At 46.0% G+C, this 20209-nt stretch overlaps 1 protein-coding gene across 2 annotated transcripts in view; it reads left to right on the forward strand.

The window, feature by feature from the left end:
- CHN2 (chimerin 2) overlaps positions 1-20209 on the forward strand; it is a 300337-nt gene that overhangs the window by 192595 nt on the left and 87533 nt on the right. For both annotated transcript variants that reach the window (XM_045495183.1, XM_045495182.1), the window contains exons 4-6: positions 869-900; positions 5054-5167; positions 6958-7243. In XM_045495183.1, coding sequence (XP_045351139.1) covers positions 869-900; positions 5054-5167; positions 6958-7243 — 432 coding nt within the window. The remainder of the gene's footprint in view (positions 1-868; positions 901-5053; positions 5168-6957; positions 7244-20209) is intronic.

Raw genomic sequence — 20209 nt, forward strand, 5'->3', positions numbered from 1 at the left:
ATTGTGGACAGAAATGACAGCAAATGAAATGGCGGCCAGACTCACATTCTCCTCTCGTAAATAAACATAAACTTGCTGTCATAACCATCAGCGAAAATCCATGACTTAATGTGGCTCTACTCTATTTTCAGCGTCCCTGGAGTCAGATTAGGAGAACAAAAGCTGAGCGTGAGAATTCATGTTAATTTCTTACCAATTCTAACACCACGAACATAAGAAAACAAAGTTCTCAAGAAAGTAGATTCTCATATACATATGTGCTAAAAACCAAACGAGATGATCCAACAGCTCAAAATGTGATTGCAGAATGTTTTCTGGGATGCTTATGATGTTTAGTTAAGCCGTAAATGTTGTCCTCTGTATCTTGCCTCTGGTGTCAAGTGAATTTCAGACCATTAGCCATTTGTTTAAAAATAAAGAGTATCGATTTGATCTGGAAAGAGACCAAATTATTTTTAAATACAGGCACACTTCTTATTTTTATTATGACTACATAATGAAACAATTGGATGAAGATTTAACTAAATGCTTGCGTTTTATTCATTTTCTTTTTCCGGATGATGCCTTGTAATATCTTTATAAAGTTCTTAATATTTCCCTTTGTTTCCTTTGAAAATTCCTTTATTGGGTGGTTGAGTTTAGGTGGGGAATGAGCCTAATGATTAGAGAAATATGATGATTCTACATCACTCCTATCCAAGATAGAGGAATGCACTGGTTAACTCTGGTCTCACGGATCTCTGATTTGAGGAGTAAAAACTGTAATAAAAGTTACTATCAGGATTAGCTACGTTCGTGTGAATAGCATTTTTATCTATCTGATTTGAATTCGAATGCATTATTAATATTTTTCTTCTTTTTAATGTAGGTGGAGAACAGACCAAAATATTATGGAAGAGAGTATGTATCATGCTATTCTTTGTTTTAATAATGTAGTAAGTGTCGTTTCGTGTGTCATTGAAATATTAAATATTAAAAATCTTCTAACATGTAGTCTTCATCAAATGTCCATTGTGCAAGTGTTTAATAATAAGGATAAATGCAATCAGACCCCTTTGTATTGAATTTTCTTTATAAGACTCAGGTGCTTGGCTGCCATTAACGTGGGAGGGACAGTATCCCCTGCTGTAGTTCTCGCCAGTAAAGCAGCCACTGAGTTTCTGGCAAGTATTTGAAACGTAAGGTAGCATTTTCCATGACTGAGGCTCTGTTTGTATTTTATTTCATTTTCTACCTTGGTACTGCATAAACATTTAGAGTGTCAGAGATTGTAAACTGCGTAGCTGAATTCTGTATTTTCATGTACCTCAGTAAAGGCAGCCTGGAAAAGTCACCTCATTTCCCTGCGGTCTCATAAAACCACAATGATGATTTCTCTGGACTTGGATGTATTAGCCAAATTGCCTCAATCCCATAATGATTATTTCCTCCCATCTCCCTCTTACTTTCAACTCGTGTTGTTTCCTTTTCTCAGAAGCCTACCGGAGAGCAAATAGGCATGCCATAAAAAGAATTCTCAGTCTCAGGCTGCGGCGTGTGGAGCAGCTTATAAAGCAGAGACAGAGCAGCCCACGCGGGGGGTCAGGTGCACAGCTCGCTTGCTTCCCACGTCCAACCCGGAGGCCTTAGGAGCCACAGTCTCTTTAGGAGGTCAAGTCCACCTCCCAAGCTCTCCTGACCAATGCAAACCTTCTTCCTCTATCCCCTTCCCCATCAGGACCTCATCTTCATGATGGATGACCCTCTTACATGTCCCAGCCTGGCAGTCACTTCCTAATGGCCACGACTGCATTTCTGAGCCTTACTTCCCAGCCTTGGGAATTCAACCAGCACCCTGGGCTCCCCGCCGGGGAGCACCGGCCTCTGCTCGCACATCCCCACATCCCTAACATCTAACCTAGTTAGTTGTAGGATGGCTCCTTACTTCAGTATACTGATTTGGATGATTTCTCAAATGGGACACTTTTGCACGTGAATTGCAAAAGGACCTCTATTGTGCATTTTCTGTATCGCATAACACTTTTGTTGGATGACCTTTTAGTTACTGTTTTCCAATCCCCAATCCACAAAAACTACGTAGTGAGAGGACAGCAAAGAAACATTCTCTTAACCACAAAAGAAAAAAAAAAAAAAGACTGTTTTGTATTAGAGGGAAATTAGCTTTAAAACTTCAGATTCCGTGTTTCCCTTTCCCTTTTAAAAATAAAAGGTTTTCGTTCCGTTCAAAAAGTAATATATGCTCTCTTCAGGAAACATATATGCATTTTTGTTTCCTACTAGGAATCACAAACTGTTGACAACGGATACCGTGACGGGAAGAGAGTTTATACTCAGGACTGTTTACATTTTTACCTCGTTTAACTTTTGAATTTCTTCCCTGTGCATAAGCATTTTATTCTTAAAACATGAATAACTTAACATCCGCTAATTTGGGAATATTAGAAAACATATAGCTATGAAAGGTAGGGAACATTCACAACTCACCACGAGAGAAATCACTGCTGACTTTCCCCTTCAGCTCATTCCTTCTGGTGTTTTCCTGTGCACGCTTTCTTTCTGCAAAGAGGGGATCATAAGATATATACATCATGGATATTTTTAAACCCATGCGTAAAGGGCATGATGAGCCACAACCTAGATTCACAGAACTGTAATTTTCTTCTTTTGCACAATTGAATTCAACTTGGTTCTTGACACTTGACGTCTGCTGCTGGGCTATCGCCTCAACATGTCAAGGGAGTTAAGACTGCATTCAGGCTAACTGCCTGTTTGGGATATCTCTTGCCCACCGAGAGTGACCTGTGCCCTGCTTTGTGTGTGCCCCATCCTCTTGTGGTCATCGCCTCCCCTGCCCTGGCCCACCATCAGGTGATGTCCTGGATGTCCCAGGCTCATACCTCTCGGGGCACCAGCTTTTGTCCTTTCTGACTCCAGTGTCTTCTGATGCCCGATGCCCTTCCTGCCCCTTAGCATGTCCTTGTCACCACACACACATACACACACACATTGTCTCTCTCTTGCACACATGGTCTCATATACACACATGCTCTCTTTCTCTCACACACACACTTTCTCTCATATACACGCTCATGCACACACGTTCTCTCATACGTACACATGCTCTCACACACACACTCTCATGCACACACATATACTGTCTCACACACACTCTCTTATATATACACACATGCTTTCTCACACATACACTGTCTTTCATACACACGCATACACACTCATATACACACATGTCCTCTTTCTGTCACATACACACTCTTTCTCATGCACACACCCTCTCATGCCCACACACCCATTCTCTCCTCCCACCTCTGTCTCTTATAGACACACTCACACACGTGCTCTTTGCACACACTTCCACTGGCCCAGCATCTGCAGGGTTCCTTCAGGTCTGTCAGCCCAGCTCAGACTGCACAGGAGCCGTTCCCACAAGGGTCACAGGGTTCAGTGTCTGCCCGCACAAAGCCCCAGACCCCTCTGCTCTGGCTCCAGGGTCCCCGGACACAGATCTGTCAGTTCTAATCCTGCATCTGAGCTCTGCCCCAATTCCTCTAAGTCTCCCTCTTGCAAGAACTGGGGACGCTGGTCTCTTTGGGGGCAGTCAGGTTGCTTTTATGCCACATCCGTGCTCCTTTCAGAGAGGTGCTGCTCCGGGGTCTCCACTTGTTGGCTCTTGGGATTTAAATTTAAAATTTCCAGGGGCGCCTGGGTGGCTCGGTCGGTTAAGCATCCGACTTCAGCTCAGGTCATGATCTCACCATCCGTGGGTTCGAGCCCCGCGACGGGCTCTGTGCTGACAGCTAGAGCCTGGAGCCTGCTTCGGATTCTGTGTCTCCCTCTCTCTCTGCCCCTCCCTCACCCTCACTCTGTCTCTCAAAAATGAATAAATGTTAAAAAAAAATTTTTAAAGAAGTACAAAAGGCAAATAAATATTGAAATAGTCATCCCCCACCCCAAATATTATCATTCTACATGTCTCCTCACTTAATTTTCACAGTCCTGGGGAGCAAAGCCAAAACTTGTCTAGCCAACTTCCCCTTCCCCCCTCCCGACTCCAAGATGGTGAAATAAGGATTCTCTGTGCAGAAAAATTTCTTCTCTAATTTATTCCCCCAAAGATCTTCAAGTTTGGGATTACCCAAATGGGAATAGCCTGGGTCCCTCAGCACTGACCTCACCCCCCAACCCAGCTCCCCCACTTTCCTATGACACATGGATTGATCAACTCTCTGATAAGTGATGGTGGGGGTTGTGGGGGAGGGGAAGCTGCCTTTACTTAAAGACAAGAGAGAAAGTGGTCCAGTGCCTGCCCCTGGCTCCCAGGAGTCACTGTCCACTCTGTGGGTCTCAGACATCTGCCTCCAGAGCAGAGCCATCATTGGCCAAGCCTGCATTCTTTCTAGATACGCTGTGTTTTCTACATGCATGTGTATTACTTTTAAAATTAAAAAAACTGATAATAAACGTTCTTTAAAAAGAAAAATACATACATTTTTGAAAACATATCCCTAGGCGATTGCTCTCAAAATTAAAAGAAATAGAAGAGCGTTGATTATAGTTGGCTATTATTTCCAGAGAATGAGTCTCTAAAATTAACAACACCCTGCACCTGAAGTGAGCAGGTTGATAATCAATAGTGTTCATTAGCAATCCAGACAATACATAGTTTCTGTGTTTGCACTGAGAGCTAAGTTGGTAATTGCCCTTTTGTTATTCCCCATGGTTAAAGAAGGAGCCGTCACCTGGCTTTTTGTTTTGACTTTAATTTTCAGCCTGAGAGCAAGACAGTAGCAGAAAGCCAGGGGGACTGGGTGTTTGTTCCTTTGTTTTGCCTACCTGAATACTCCTTATATATTTGGGTGCCTGCTGAGAAGTGGTTCCAAAGGCATCTTGAAGATATATGGTCGTTACTCCCCTCTTCCTCCAAGTCGGGGTCAGTGGGGTCTGTGTGGCCCCACCATCTTTTTTAGCCTCACTCTTTGTGGTGCATACTTTGTACGTGGTCAGTCGAGAACAAGGATGGTCTGTCTCTCCTCAGGTTTCATGGGATCATCTCCCGGGAGCAGGCAGACGAGCTTCTCGGAGGCGTGGAGGGCGCCTACATTCTTAGAGAAAGCCAACGCCAGCCAGGATGCTACACGTTAGCTCTAAGGTGAACTTGATCTCATCCATTGTTGCAGCTGCTTTATGAGTGACTTTATTTACTTTTCCCCGTTTTTTTTTTTATTGCTGTAAAATATATGTAACATAAATTTTACCATCTTAGCCAGATTTAAGCGTACGATTCAGTGGCATTAAGTACATTCTTCATGTTATGCAACCATCTCCATTATTGCCTTTCCAGGACCTTTTCATCATCCCAAACAGAAATTCTGTACCCATTAGCCTATCACTCCCCATTCCCCACGACTTATTTTTTATTTTTGCTTTGTTGACAGAGTATCAGTAGCATATGAGAGGCTCATACACTTCTTAGGCTACAGATGTTGTCAGTAGGATGGGCACAGAGGTTCTGTTTCTGCACACACAGTAAACTGGAAAACTATCTGGGAATTTAGTGCCCCTATAGTCACTTCTGCCTGAAACTGAGCCAGCTGAGGGAGCGACGCCCCTGCCTCAGTTAGTTCCCTGGAGTCCTTGTCATAAGTCTTCGCCTCACGTTGTGTATGTGCGTCTGGACCGACGTGGAGTTTGTCCATGGGGTTTTCTCAGGGATCACGTTGACCCATGGGTCCCATTGACTCCCAATGGCAGTCATGATGCTCTTTGCTAGCAAGCCGTGGGAGCAGAGTTCTCAGCAGCCTTTTACCACAACATCACAAGAACTGGAAAAAATCACGGTGCCCGAAAAACGTTGCATTTTCCGCACCTTTGTAAGCTCGATCCAATATGCGATGCCAGTTGATTCTTACGGCAGTCCCATAAAGTTTGGGGAAAGCATCCAATTCCAGGATCGAATTGTCTTCTGGGAGTTCACTTATGACCTCTTTGGAATTGGGAAGACCTTTCTCCATAGCATGAATGGTATCATTTGGAAACACGTCCCAGCCAGCCCACAGTGGCGTATTCAGTGTGACATCTGAATATCGTGGCTGTGGAGCACTTTCCAAGTTGCTTAGATGATGTCAATATAAGGAAGTACTTCAAAAGCTAGTAAGTGCCCGAGGTGTGCAAAGTATTTTCCTATCCCCCAGTCCCCCAGCTCTCCAGCAACAAGTGCTGGCAGCCCCAGTGGGGAACTAAGCAGGGGCTGTGAGATATAGGACCAAGGCCAAGAGGGGTCAGCCAGTACTAAAGGGGAAGAACCTTATAGGTCCCTTATTGGTCCCAGATCCCTAGGACCCTGGCAATGGCAGTTCCAGGAGGGAGCTTCACCCAACTCCCCTCACCTCCCTTCCGTGGCACTAACTATGGGGGGAAGTATGAGCTCCTCGACTGGTGGCGGTCAAAGATGTAATAAAAAGGGCCCATCAAGGCCTTGCAGAGGCAATTGCCAGGTCATAGGGGAGGGGTGGAGGGGTGTGGCCAGTGTTCAACACGGAAGTTTGAAAGCAAAATATTTGTAGACCAGGCTCTACCCTCTGCCTTTTACAAATGAGGATGATAAGGGCCGAACGGCCTTCATGATTTCTAGGGTCAAATGATACCATATGACCGCCTGGTTGTTAAATCCCACCCCCACCTCTTTCCAGGGGCATAACGTCAAGCAGGTACCCGATCTCTTCAGATCTCCGATTTCTCAGCCGTAAAGTGGGGGATAATAATTCTACCTGTCTCAAAGGCTCTCTATGATAATTTGATGGGGGGGGGGGGGGGCGGAAATCATGCCAAGTGTCTAATTCAGCACCTAGCATACAGTACGCCCAAAAACTGTTAGTTGCTGATTTTCTTCACTGCTCTTGCTTCTGACACTGTTGTGATTTCTCGTTCTCTTGGGGACAGGTTTGGAAACCAGACTTTAAACTACAGGCTCTTCTATGATGGAAAACACTTCGTGGGCGAGAAGAGATTTGAATCGATTCACGATCTGGTCACAGACGGCTTGATAACACTGTACATAGAAACAAAAGCTTCTGAATACATTTCCAAAATGACAACAAACCCCATTTACGAACACATTGGATATGCCACTCTGCTCAGAGAAAAAGTATCCAGGAGGCTGAGCCGGTCGAAAAACGAATCAAGGAAAACAAGCGTCGCAAACGAAGAACACACGGCAGTTGAAAAGGTAAGCAGCACGTGTGACAGAAACAGTCTCTTGTTTTTAATCTATGCTGAATAACGGCTTGATTCATTGTGTATGTGATTGACCAGAATGCTGGCAGAGACCCAGCCCCGCCCAAAGAAATCTAGAATTTTGTGCAAGAAGGAACCTTAGAAATCTTCCAGTCTAGGGGCGCCTGGGTGGCTCAATGGGTTGAGCGTCCGACTTCAGCTCAGGTCATGAACTCACAGTCTGTGGGTTCAAGCCCCACGTCGGGCTCTGTGCTGACAGCTCAGAGCCTGGAGCCTGCTTCCGATCCTGTGTCTCCCTCTGTCTCTGCCCCTCCCCCACTCTCACTTTGTCTCACTCAGTGTCTCAAAATTAAATAAATGTAAAAAAAAAAAAAAAAAAAAAAAAAAGAAGGAAGAAAGAAAGAAAGAAAAAAAAAAATCGTCCACTCTTACTGAGGCCCGGAAATGCGGATTGATTTGCCCAAACTCTGACAGCCGGAGCCAGAACTTCACAAATAATTATTTGTCACTTTATTAATGTTTTGTGATGAAAATAGTCCTTGGTTTTAATGCCACTTGAGGCCTTCCTGGCTGCCTCTAGTTCACCTAGCTACGCAAACACATGGTATTTGTGTCTTAGGACTGAGCGACCATGTGAGATGCACGGGTCAGCCCTCTCCTGAAGGTGGTCCTACCTAGATAACAGGTTTTACTGACAGAGGTGGGAGCCATTATCGGTGATGATGGCTATCTCTGGGAGGCTTAAAAGACAGGCTGTCCTTCGCCCCAACCGAAGAGTTATCATGCCTCGTGAGGATTAGAAACTTCCAAGTGCGCGACGTTCAAGCTGGATGGGCGGTGGCAGGATGTGGCGAGGAGGATCTGATTTTCCTCTCCAGTAAGTTGCTGTTTATTTGAAAGGCACCACCACAGTTTGCTAGCAGGTTTTTTGGAAGTGCCCCTTTCGGAACCATCTGCTTTGCCTGGTCCTGTCTGTTTTCCACTGAAAGAAAGTGACAGCCAGTCACGCCGGTCAGCCCCCACTGAGTCTGTGCTGAGCCCACTGTCAAAGGCAAGCTTGGACTGGGATGGATATCAACGAGCAGAGCAGAGTGGTGATTACTAATCCTTAATTAAACCGGAACGGCACCCCCACCCTCCCCCGTTGTCCAGTGTGAGCCTGAAGCAAAGGAACCTGAGGTTGACCGGCTGCCTTGGCTTTGGGACAGGGACGCACCAGAAATCACTGGAACGGGGAGGAGGGCAGAGGCAGGCCACGCGCGGTCCTGATGGCAGAGACGGGCACGATCTTAATTGATTTGCTGATTGAGTTTTAGAGCCTAGAAGAACCTTGCCCAAAAGCACATCAGCTGAGCAGCTGGCCCATGAAAAAATTATTTGCCATTTTCCTTTTTATAACTCCAGTGCCTCCAAAGCACCTGTTATTCGTTTACAAATAATTGACTTGGGAAATGGTGGGTCTTCTGACTGTTAAGCGGAAGCTTAAATGGATTGTACCAAGGGGAAGGGAGGGGACTTGAGCCCTAACTTTCAGAGTTGGTTCTGGTTCGGGCAAAAGCCATTCCGTAGTCTGTTTGTAAAATCTGCTCAAAAGTAATTTAGAATAGAAAATCTGGAAGCTGACCTTCCCAGCCATGACAAATCAGAAGATGAATCATAAAATAAATCTCTGAAGCAGTGTTTATATTTCCAAGTCAGAGAGCAATGCCTCCAAAAAGGCAATCTGTTACGACGGCAGGCTTTACACTAGAATATTTCCAGGAAAAGAGGTGACTAGAAAGAGTGTCTCTTGTATGTTTGGGACGAGAGTTTGGGTTCTGGGTAGTTGAATCGGTAATTCTTGAGAGTTGTCCTTGGCCAAGAGGGAAGTTTGGTCACTAGAAACTGACATTCCTAGATGCTATTCCCGTACGGAAACTTGCATGACAAAAGATGTCCTTCGTTGCAGATCATTTTGTATTCATTTATTACAATGAAATCTTGGAGGAAATGAATAATCAGGTTAATTATCACTTCAGATGAGCTTCCCAGCACACTTTCGCCTTTCTAGGGAAAGCTAAGCAAAGAAAACATCGCGAGAAGTCCAAGTGCCGTGAAGGGTTTGATGGACAGGTGTGGGTGGTGTGGATTTTCTTGCCACTAACGATGCAATGTTTGGCTTTCCTGGGGACATTCGGAACACTGGGTCTGGTCACTTGCTGGAGGTTGCTCATTCTGTTAGAGAGTTTGTTAAGTAACTTGGTACAAATCCATCTTTTTCTCTCTGACCTGTATTGACAAGTGGAATTATTAAAAGTCTCAGTCTTGCCAGAAATTCTGTTTCCCTTGAGGGCAGGTCAGTGGACTGTTGCCATGGAGGCAGTGACTAGACAAGAGGTAGCGGAAGCTTAAATGGATTGACTGAGAAGTGCCCGAGGCACCTGTCTGCTTCGATAATGGCGCATCTTGAAGGTTTTAATGAGTGAAATGGGTAGGTTTCCTAATAATTCTCAAATCCAGACAGCCCAGCATTTCATTTTCCAGAGTACTTACACTTTGTTCACCCACTTATTTTATTGATCATTTCCAAATGAACCCAGAAAGAGTATGTTACCTGAAAATCCAAGAATATTATCAGTGTTAATTGGCATAAAGATATTACTTACTGGGGCGCCTGGGTGGCGCAGTCGGTTGAGCGTCCGACTTCAGCCAGGTCACGATCTCGCGGTCCGTGAGTTCGAGCCCCGCGTCGGGCTCTGGGCTGATGGCTCGGAGCCTGGAGCCTGTTTCCCATTCTGTGTCTCCCTCTCTCTCTGCCCCTCCCCCGTTCATGCTCTGTCTCTCTCTGTCCCAAAAATAAATAAACGTTGAAAAAAAAAAAAATTAAAAAAAAAAAAAAAAAAAAGATATTACTTACCGCATCAGATTTGAGTGGTTTCCAGATTTATCTCCTATCAAGATGGTTAGCAGTGAACTTGATTTTAATAACTATAGATGAGGCGGGGAGGTGGGGAGGGTACAAGAAGAGTTGGGGTAGTTAGCCAGTAGTAATCCTTAACTTTCTGATTCTTTACTTAATTGGTTTTTAAAATATTAGGATATTTAAGGGCCACCATTTTGGTGCATTTAATCAAAATGGTCATGCTCAGTGTCATTTCTTCTATGAAACTTATTTCAGAATTGATGACATAGATGGATTATGTACAGACCCCCAAAACCAGGACTATGAGCAATAGAACAGGATTTAACATTGGTTCAGACATCTATAGTTTAGAAACCAATTTCAGGGCTCCTGGGCGGTTGGTTAAGTGCCCGACTCTTGATTCTGGGTCAGGTCACGATCTCCTGGTTCTTGGGTTCGAGCCCTGCTTGGGATTCTCTCCCCCTCTCCCTGTCTCTCCCTTGCTTGCATGAGAGCACTGTCTCTCTCCCTCTCAAAAATAGATAAAACATTAAAAAATAAATAGTTTAGGGGCGCCTGGGTGGCGCAGTCGGTTAAGCGTCCGACTTCAGCCAGGTCACGATCTCGCGGTCCGTGAGTTCGAGCCCCGCGCCGGGCTCTGGGCTGATGGCTCAGAGCCTGGAGCCTGTTTCCGATTCTGTGTCTCCCCTCTCTCTCTGCCCCTCCCCTGTTCATGCTCTGTCTCTCTCTGTCCCAAAAATAAATAAACGTTGAAAAAAAATTTTTTTAAATAAATAAATAAATAAATAGTTTATAAACCAGTTTCACACATGTGAAGTAATTTCTCATTTCATCCTCAGAACAACTTCCAGGCACATAAAGCAGGAATCATTGTCCCCATTTTACTGAAAAAGACACCCTGGCAGGGTACGGAACCAAACTCAGATTTCTAAGCCCCAGGTTCAGAGCTTCTTAAACCTACAGAGCAGTGACGCCTCATTCTGTTCTCACTGCCCTGATTGCTTTAAGCACACACCCTTGGTTCTCACCATGCTAAGTCAGCTGATGCTAAGAATCACTCAATATTTACATGATGTTTTTTTTTAATTTTTTTCAACGTTTATTTTTATTTTTGAGACAGAGAGAGACCAAGCATGAACGGGGGAGGGGCAGAGAGAGAGGGAGACACAGAATCGGAAACAGGCTCCAGGCTCTGAGCCATCAGCCCAGAGCCCGACGCGGGGCTCCAACTCACGGACCGCGAGATCGTGACCTGAGCTGAAGTCGGACGCTTAACCGACTGAGCCACCCAGGCGCCCCTTACATGATCTGTTTTTAAAAATGCACTGCTGTTAATAGCTAAGCTTTCTTATGAAGGATACCCTGCTGAATCAAATACATGTGACAACAAATTTTCAATGGCCCATGTTTATTCAATAAATTCGGCCTGCTGCATTCAATTGCATATATGTTTTACTGGATAAAAATCATCCGTACTCTTGACAGAATAAAAGCACAGTTTAGAATATAGCATATCTAACCAGCTTATTCATTTCATGATTTTTTGTAATGGCCGCTGTTAGGAAATAGGCTAAATGGCCATCAGCTGGGGACTGCTTAGATGAATTAGGGGACATCCATGTAAAGGAGTATCATGCAATCCAAGAAAAGGGTAAGCATATTCACATGTGCTGATATGGAAAGATTCCCCGGAGTGATTAAATGCAAAAAACAGCTTGCAATATAGTGTGTATGACGCGGTTTCGTTTGTGTAAACCAGGAGAAAAACAGTTTCGTGTATGTTTTTTTTCTTGCAAAATGATAAACTGTCCCTTGAAGGTACAAAAGCAAGTATCATTGGTTGTCTGTGGGGTGGGGAAGTGGGTATCTGAGAGGTAAGGGTGGGAAAGAGATTCTTCCTGGCTACTATTTCATACTCTTTGCATTTTGAACCATGATAAGTGAAGCATCCTATTCAAAAAATTAAAGAAGAAGGGGCCCCTGGGCGGCTCAGTTGGTTAATCGTCTGACTTCAGCTCAGGTCATGATCTTGGGGTCCGTGAGTTCGAGCCGCGCGTCAGGTTCTGTGCTGACAGCTCGGAGCCTGGAGCCTGCTTCGGATTCCGTGTCTCCCTCTCTCTCTGCCCCTCCCCCACTCACACTGTCTCTCAAAAATAAACGTTAAAAAATTTTTTTTAATTACGTAAGAAAAAAAAGAATGCAGTATGCTTTAAATTCACATATGTTAGAGCACACCCTGAGTAAAACATCTTCTGTACTCAAGGCGTCACATACACACATGCAGAGAGAAAGCAAGCAGTTCCAGCCTCTGGACCCAGGCTGCTTTTTTCCACCCCTTGGCACGGCCCCTCCCCCATCCTGACAGCTCCCTCTCCACCCCCACCCCCCACCCCCACTTTCCCTTCAATTCTCCCTTGGATGGTTAACAAAGAGTCTATGTGCGGGAGCCTTTAAACTAAGGTTGGGGACCCGAAGAAGATAACTATAGCACAGGACCCAAATCACCCAATGAAGACTTCCCTGTGACGGTCCCGGAAATGGGTTGGATGTTGCTTCCTCGCTGGCATTGCTCCCCTGGGATCCTGCCCAGACTTCCCCCCATTTTTCATGCTCCCCCACGCCATGCCACCTCTGCTTTCTCAAGCAGTTCGGACCAACTCCCGGATTTCTCTTGCTTTCCTGTGGCAGCAAGGAAGCCCTCTTCGGTTTCTGTTTTTCTTCCTGTGAGATCAGAAGACTGACCTTTTCCCGGTTGAAGGGCTTTGAGCCTGGTTAGGCTGTGCTCCTCTACAGATGCGTGGCTTCAAAGAAGAAGAATCTCTCCCAAACCCCACTCCGCCTTTTATTTTCTTTTTGAAATAATTCCCTTCTTTGCATCCAAGGTGATCCTCTTGTTGTTTATTGTGCCGTTTCCCCCATACGAACCAGTCAGCCTGCCAGAGATTTTTGCCCAGCAGTGACATTACATTTCCCTCCACTGCCCTGGAGCAGGAGGGAGTGGCCACGCCAGAGGACGGACCTCCAGGTCTTGCTGACCAACAGAAGCCTCACAAGTCAGTTGAGCTCAGACTGAATGGTTCTTTGCGCCACCCCCCTCCAAATCCCGCAATGGTACTTAGGAGCCGGTGGCCCTTGATGACATTTTGTTCATAAGAGTGTTGCTCTCACTGTTGTTGTTTTCATCTTGGAAATGCTATGATTTGCTTTGTCTGCAGGACAAAGTCCAAATTCTTCAACAGGACGTTTGCAGCTTGTCTGAGCCTGGGCTCCCCTGGAAGCAGAGCCTGAGGCAAGGATTTGGTCCATTGGTGATTTGGAAAGGCATTCTAATGAGCGGGAAGGAGAAGTCAGGAGAATGAAACGGATGAGAAGCCAGTGGGAATGGACGTTATTGAGTTGGGCATGTTCTGCGGAGCCATCTGGAATTGCTCCTGAGAGGAATTGAAGTGGGGTGTTTACCACCGCCTGTCCTCTATTGGCTGAGGGGTGCTTGTGAGCTGCTAAGTGTCCTGCCCACCAGGCTGTGCATGTGGAGAGCCAGGTGGGTGCCCATGGGTATCCCAGACGGTTGTGTCAGAGAAGCAAGAGGTGCATGGTGAGGACAGGTGCTAACGGGCCACCCTGCCTGAAGGCAAGGGGTGCAGCAATCCCCGGGGGAGCCAGTGATGAGGGACATTGAAAAATGGATGGAAACGGCCCTTGCAGTCCAGCCCCACCTCTCCCAGGCTGTCTCCCACTGCTGGCCTCCCCCACCGGCCTGCGGTCCACAAATGTTCTTGTCCCCTCACTTCCCCTCCCATCCCCCCTATGCCTGCTATCTGAAATGCCTTCCCCTCCTGTGATCGGTCAGTTCCTGTCCCTCCTTTAGCCTCCAGGACAGACTCTCTGGTAAAACCTGTTGCGGCCCAACCTCCTTCACAGACGCTGAAGGAATCACTCCCACCACAAAACAGCCCCAGAGCTTTGCACATATGCTTTATGATAACTTAAGAGGACACACAGCCCAATGGACAGCAGATGGCTAACTTTAAAACTTTAAAATGGAATAGACTGAACTCCCCCTGAGGAATGTGTATCCCAAATACACCAAGACGGTATCTCACACGCCCCCCCCCCCTTCCCTTTGGACAGCTCCTTCCTCCCTGGGCTGACTTGACTCCCTGAGGGGCAGGAAAAGCCAGAGCCTGGAGGAAGAGAGTCCTGGAGACCATTTTGTGCAGCCCCTTCGTTTTACACGACAGGAAACTGAGGCACCCGTTAGTCGGGAGTATTTCAAAGACATCTCGAGGTCCTGAAGGCGTGGGTGGAAAAAAAAAATGCTTTAAAGTAACCTGCAACTTAGAAATTCTCTTAAAGTTCAGATCTTTGAGGAACATAAGTTATACCTACAGGACTTCTATGTGAATGATTGAAAAGTGAAAAATGAATTCAGATTACAGTTAGTCTAGAAGGTGTCCTAGCAATCAGAACCCAGCAGGAAATGGAAGACATAGTCACTGGGATTTTGAAGAGAATTTGATTAACAAGGGACTTTTCTCAGGGGTTGGGAATGGCAGGAAGCAGTTGCCTCCCCCGTGCTGAAGGGACCAGAAGAAGACCCTGGGGTTATTGATGTCTAGTAAGAGCTGGAGTGGGGTTTTCCAGACGAGGGGGACTCCCGTAAGAGAAGGGCTCCCACAGAAGGGGGGCTTGCACAGAAGGGGGCTTACTTAATTGGAGGGTTCCCACAGAAGGAGGGTTCCCGCAGTGGGGGCTCCCACACCGCAGGGGGCTCCTGCAGGAGGGGGGCTTGCGGAGAAGGGGGATTCACATTGTAGGGGGACTGTACAGGAGGGGCTCCCACAATCAGTCCAGGCTGCCATATCACCCAAGAGGGAGGGGGTAGGGGAAGAAATAATCTGACTTCTCTCTCTTCTACCCTTGTTCTCTTGCCTCTACCTCCCATTGGGCAAACTGTACCTAAAGCCATAGAGCAAAGACGCTGGGGATACAGTCCACATGAGTCAGTCTCCCCACCGTGGGGAAAGGCAGGGCAGAGAATGAATTGAGAAAAGGGAGTAGAATATGGCAGAGGGTAACCAACGCAAGGAGTGAATGCAGACCAGTTCCACTGCTCCCTGTGTTAGCGCCGTTCTAATTACTGTATAAAGTTCAAGTTCCGACACCGTAATTGGCATTAATGCAAGATAACGAGGTTAGCTCTTTTCCTGGATGGGCTCCTCCCCTGTGCCTTTGTGGAAAGGATCTTGGTTCTGGAGGGCAGACGGGCTTTGTGGCTTTGTTAAGGACAATTGATTCAAACGCAGTGTGGCTTATTGCCCTTCACCAAGCCAAAGAAAGGGCCTGAATTGTTCATGTAGAAAGCATCAAGGCACTGAAAAGATCCTCTCACGTTCACAGGGTCTGGAAAACCTGTAGATCTGCCCCACAGGAGGGCCCTTGGAAATAATATGTTACTGACATAACCAGTCTTTTCTCAGGAGTGAAGGAAGATGAGTGTAACTTCGCTAGTAAATGTGACAGGTGCCGTAATGACTCTTCCTACCTCGCACACACAGAGTGATAAAATGGAATGGGACATAATGCTATAAGAATGGATTTGAACTTGGATTACACTTGCTCACAAAACCAGGTTTTACGGAGCATTATTTTACATTCGAATCCCCTAACGGTGTGGAATTTATCGTGCAGTCTGAAAGATAGTTGATTTGGCTAGGTCAGTGGTTCTCAAACAGGCTGCAGCTTAGAATCATCACCCTGGGAGCTTTAAAGAAGTACCCGTGTTTGGCCTCTCCTGACTTCTTGAATCAAAGCCCCCAGCAGTGAAGTTCAGGCATCTCTATTTTTAAGGTTCCCCAGATGATTCTAAAGTTCTCATCCCCTGGTTAGGCGGAAGGCGGGACAGGAAGTAAAGGTTATCAGATACTTGAGGGAGCCTTTTCTCTCCGGGATACCTGTGCCACCTGCTCTAATGTTGCTGATACATCCTAATTTAGATGTCTGTGTTCATTCTCTGCCTCTGCCGACACACGAAAAGTCCTCCATGAAAACACTTTTCAGATGGTAAACCCCGGTGGTTCACAGGTTGGCTTTGCTCCTTTTCCCAGATCACTGGCTAACATTTAAATGATGGGGGGAAATTAACTGGGATAGATTTAAAAGAAATTTAATGAAGGGACAAGGAAAAAAAACTCCATGCCTCTTCCTTTTAGGCCAGCTGGTGGTTTCTTAGCAGCAAAGTTGCATAGAAGAATAACTAAATCCCCTGGGTTTCTCTTCTATCAGAAAGCTGCACTTTTTACCAATTCCTCACTGTCAGTGATCTCAAGGTTAGAAATCTACAGGAACGGAAAGGAAAGTTATTCCGACGCAGTCAGTATTTGTCAGAATAAGATGGGCCAAAGCCTCATTCACCCCGATCCAACATCTCTAGAATAAACAGCTCATTTAGAGACGCCGCGTCTGTGCAAGTATTTTTATGTAAGCAGCGCCATCTAGTGGCTGAGAGGAGAGTTACATGCTGGTGACCATCTCAAAGGGCTACGCTTAACAGATGTGGGAGTAATGAGCAAGAACAAATTTTCAGCAATGAATTCACTCAATCGTTCCCACTTCCTCAAGGTTTTATAGCACGAATCAGGCTATGCAATGGCTAGGGGGTGCCTTTTTGTAGTGCGTGCTCATTCTCTGTGTAAGCAGGTGGGCCGTTCTCCCAGCTTGGGACACGTAAATATAAAAATGGTCCCAGTGATCTGAGCCACTGGGATTCTGGTCCAGAGGTACCCAAACTTTTTGACTTTTTTTTTTTTTAACGTTTGTTTATTTTTGAGACAGAGAGAGATGGAGCATGAACGGGGGAGGGGCAGAGAGAGAGGGAGACCCAGAATCCGAAACAGGTTCCAGGCTCTGAGCGGTCAGCATGGAGCCCGACGCGGGGCTCGAACTCATGGACCTCGAGATCGTGACCTGAGCCGAAGTCGGACGCCCAACCGGCTGAGCCACCCAGGCAACCCCAGACTTTTTGGCTTTTTATATTCTCTTTAAAATTTCTGAGAACCCCGGAGAGCTTTTATTTATGTGAGTTGTATCCACATTTACTGTACTTAAAAGTATATTTAAGTATATTTACTTATTTACTGTATTTAAAAGTAAATACAGTATTTACTGTATTTACTGTATTTAAAAGTAAAACTGAGGAAAATGTTATGTATTTACTCTTTTAAACTTAGCCGTAATACATTCATTGCGTGTTTATGTAAACGGCCTCTTTTTTAATGAAAAACAACCCCGCTGTCCAAACAAAACAAAAACTGGTAGGAATATTGGCGTTATTTTACATTGTTTGTAAATCTCTTTAGTGTCTGGCTTAACAGACAACACATGGGTTCTCACATCTGCTTTTGTATTCAGTCTGCGATGAAATATTTTGTTTGAAGTGTAGGAAGGAGCTCTGGCCTTGCACAGACCTATGTCATTGAGAAAAAAAAGGAAGAATATGGTTTTTTTGTAGCTGTTTAAGGTAAATCAGAGTTGAAAAAAAAAAAAAAAATAGACCAGGGTCGCCAGATGGCTCGGTTGGTGAAGCGTCCAACTTCAGCTCAGGTCATGATCTCCTGGCTTGTGGGTTCGAGCCCCGCGTTGGGCTCTGTGCTGACAGCTCGGAGCCTGGAGCCTGCTTCGGATTCTATGTCTGTCTGTCTGTCTGTCTCCCTCTCTCTCTACCCCCCTCCCTTGCTTATGTGCGCTCTCTCAAATATAAATAAGTATTTTTAAAAAGCAGACTAAAACTTAACAAATGGTAGTTTCTGAAAGCTAGTCACAATGTCAGTCCGTGGATGAGATAATTCATGAAAATAGTTTTGACCACATGGGGTCTCTGAAAGTATCTTCAGGTCCCTCACACTCTGAGAACTGCTGCTGTAGGCAGGACCTCTGATGGATGAAAAGTTAGAAAAGTTTATGTTTGTATGTCTCCAGACAGGTGTTCAAGGGAAATCAGTATGCCGTTTTCATCACCTTCGACTGTGGGCGGTAAATGATGCTGTCACCTAGGACGGCTCTCCCCCGGCAGAAACTGCAGTATTTGCCCTGATCGTGACCTCAGAGCTCTTCCCATTGGCTTTCGGGGGGGGGGGGGCAGGGGGCAGCACAACTGATCCTGGGCCTGTGTCATTTGAAACAGCTTTCCAGGTGCTTCTGCTGTATACTCCCAGTAAAGAACCACTCTTTCTGCAGAGATGAGAAATGGGCCCAAAGCTCAAGGTGACGTGGTGACATTGAACACTGGTGGGACGAGATACAACCTTAGGGAATCCCATTATTTTCTTTCTTTGGCCCCCCTCTTTCTTACTCCTCCAGTGTTTCTCCGTCCACCATCTTTGTGTCTCTCTAGTCAAAGCCTAGCAGTCTCCCCAGCGCCACCCGCATGGTGAGTAGCTTTCACCATTGCCATCTAGAACCTAGGCACCATCTTCGGGAAACCGCACCCAGAGCTGCCTTGCCTCCCATGCTCCATTTGTGTGCTTCTGGTGGAGTCGAACCCAGCCCCTGAGCCCAGAGGTGGATTTGTCATTCAAGGCGGACCCAAGGGGTCCCATTTCCCTGGCCGCTACGGTTGGGTCAAGGGTGGGCATGTGGTCAAGTCAGAGCCACTGAAACCAACAGACTTTTACTGTGAGTTTCAGAAAGAAGGCCTGCAGCCCTTTTTTTCTGCCAAGTTGGATTCAGCAGGAAGCAGAGTCTGGGTGGCTGAAGACTCTTCTCTGAGCCTGAGAAAGTGGAGCTGGAAAGGGAGGGAACCTGAGTCCTCAGAACTTGGTCTGTGCCTCTACCTGGAGGCCTGGGAGGCAGGTCTGGAACCTGCCACCCTAGACTGGAGATTCCAGTCCTGTCAGTTACGTTGGTCAATTGATTCCTGCATAGCCTTTTAGCTGTGGGAATGGGCGTGTGTGTTGAGTTTGGATGTCTACTGTCTTTGTAGCCAGAAGAACTCTAACTCATGCCACCCCCAGCAGCTGCCCCCCCTTTTGTCCTGCACTTACTCCTCACCTTACTTGTCACCGTTACTGAGAAAGCGAAAAGCTCTAGTCTTCGAATTCAGGTTCGTTTTCATTTTATTTTATTTATTTTTTTTTTCAACGTTTATTTTTATTTTTGGGACAGAGAGAGACAGAGCATGAACGGGGGAGGGTCAGAGAGAGAGGGAGACACAGAATCGGAAACAGGCTCCAGGCTCTGAGCCATCAGCCCAGAGCCCGACGCGGGGCTCGAACTCACGGACCGCGAGATCGTGACCTGGCTGAAGTCGGACGCTTAACCGACTGCGCCACCCAGGCGCCCCTCGTTTTCATTTTAATTGCGCGATCCACACTATTCTTCCTTGATGTGGCGATGTTAAATCAGAAAAGGGAACATCTCATGTTGACCGAAGTGGGTAGGAATTATAGTACTTGGATGACCAGGTAGACATGGGAGATAACCCCAAAACCACTTTTGGAGTGCATTTCTCCATCTCTCATCTTCTGACCCTGCCCTAAGCATATCTCTAGACCTCGTCATAATTATATGCACTTAAATGAGAGGAAGGCAATAGGTTAAAGAGTCCTAGTGAACTCTGATAAACCAGACTTTTTCTATTCATGATTTTGCCAGTACAAAATCTATTCATGATCTATTCATGATCATGATGATCATGATGATCATCATTCATGATCTATTCATGATTTTGCCAAACAAAAGGATCTGTTTGTTTAACAAAATGGAAAGAAACACAGCTCCATCTACAGTATCGGATCTGGCCAAAGAGAGCCTCTGTTGAACACAAGACCCACCCCCCCCCCCGCCAGATTATCAGTAAATTTAGGAGATATAAGCTGGAAAGCTATAGCCCCTCCCCATTTTTTTGGAAGAAAAAAAAAAGTCAAAAATCCACCTGTAATCTTTATGAATTAAAAGCTTAGTCTAGGGGCGCCTGGGTGGCTCCGTCGGTTAAGCGTCCGACTTCAGCTCAGGTCACAATCTCGCGGTCCGTGGGTTCAAGCCCCGCGTCGGGCTCTG

The sequence above is a fragment of the Leopardus geoffroyi genome, chromosome A2 (genome assembly GCF_018350155.1).
Source record: "Leopardus geoffroyi isolate Oge1 chromosome A2, O.geoffroyi_Oge1_pat1.0, whole genome shotgun sequence".
NCBI lineage: Eukaryota > Metazoa > Chordata > Mammalia > Carnivora > Felidae > Leopardus > Leopardus geoffroyi.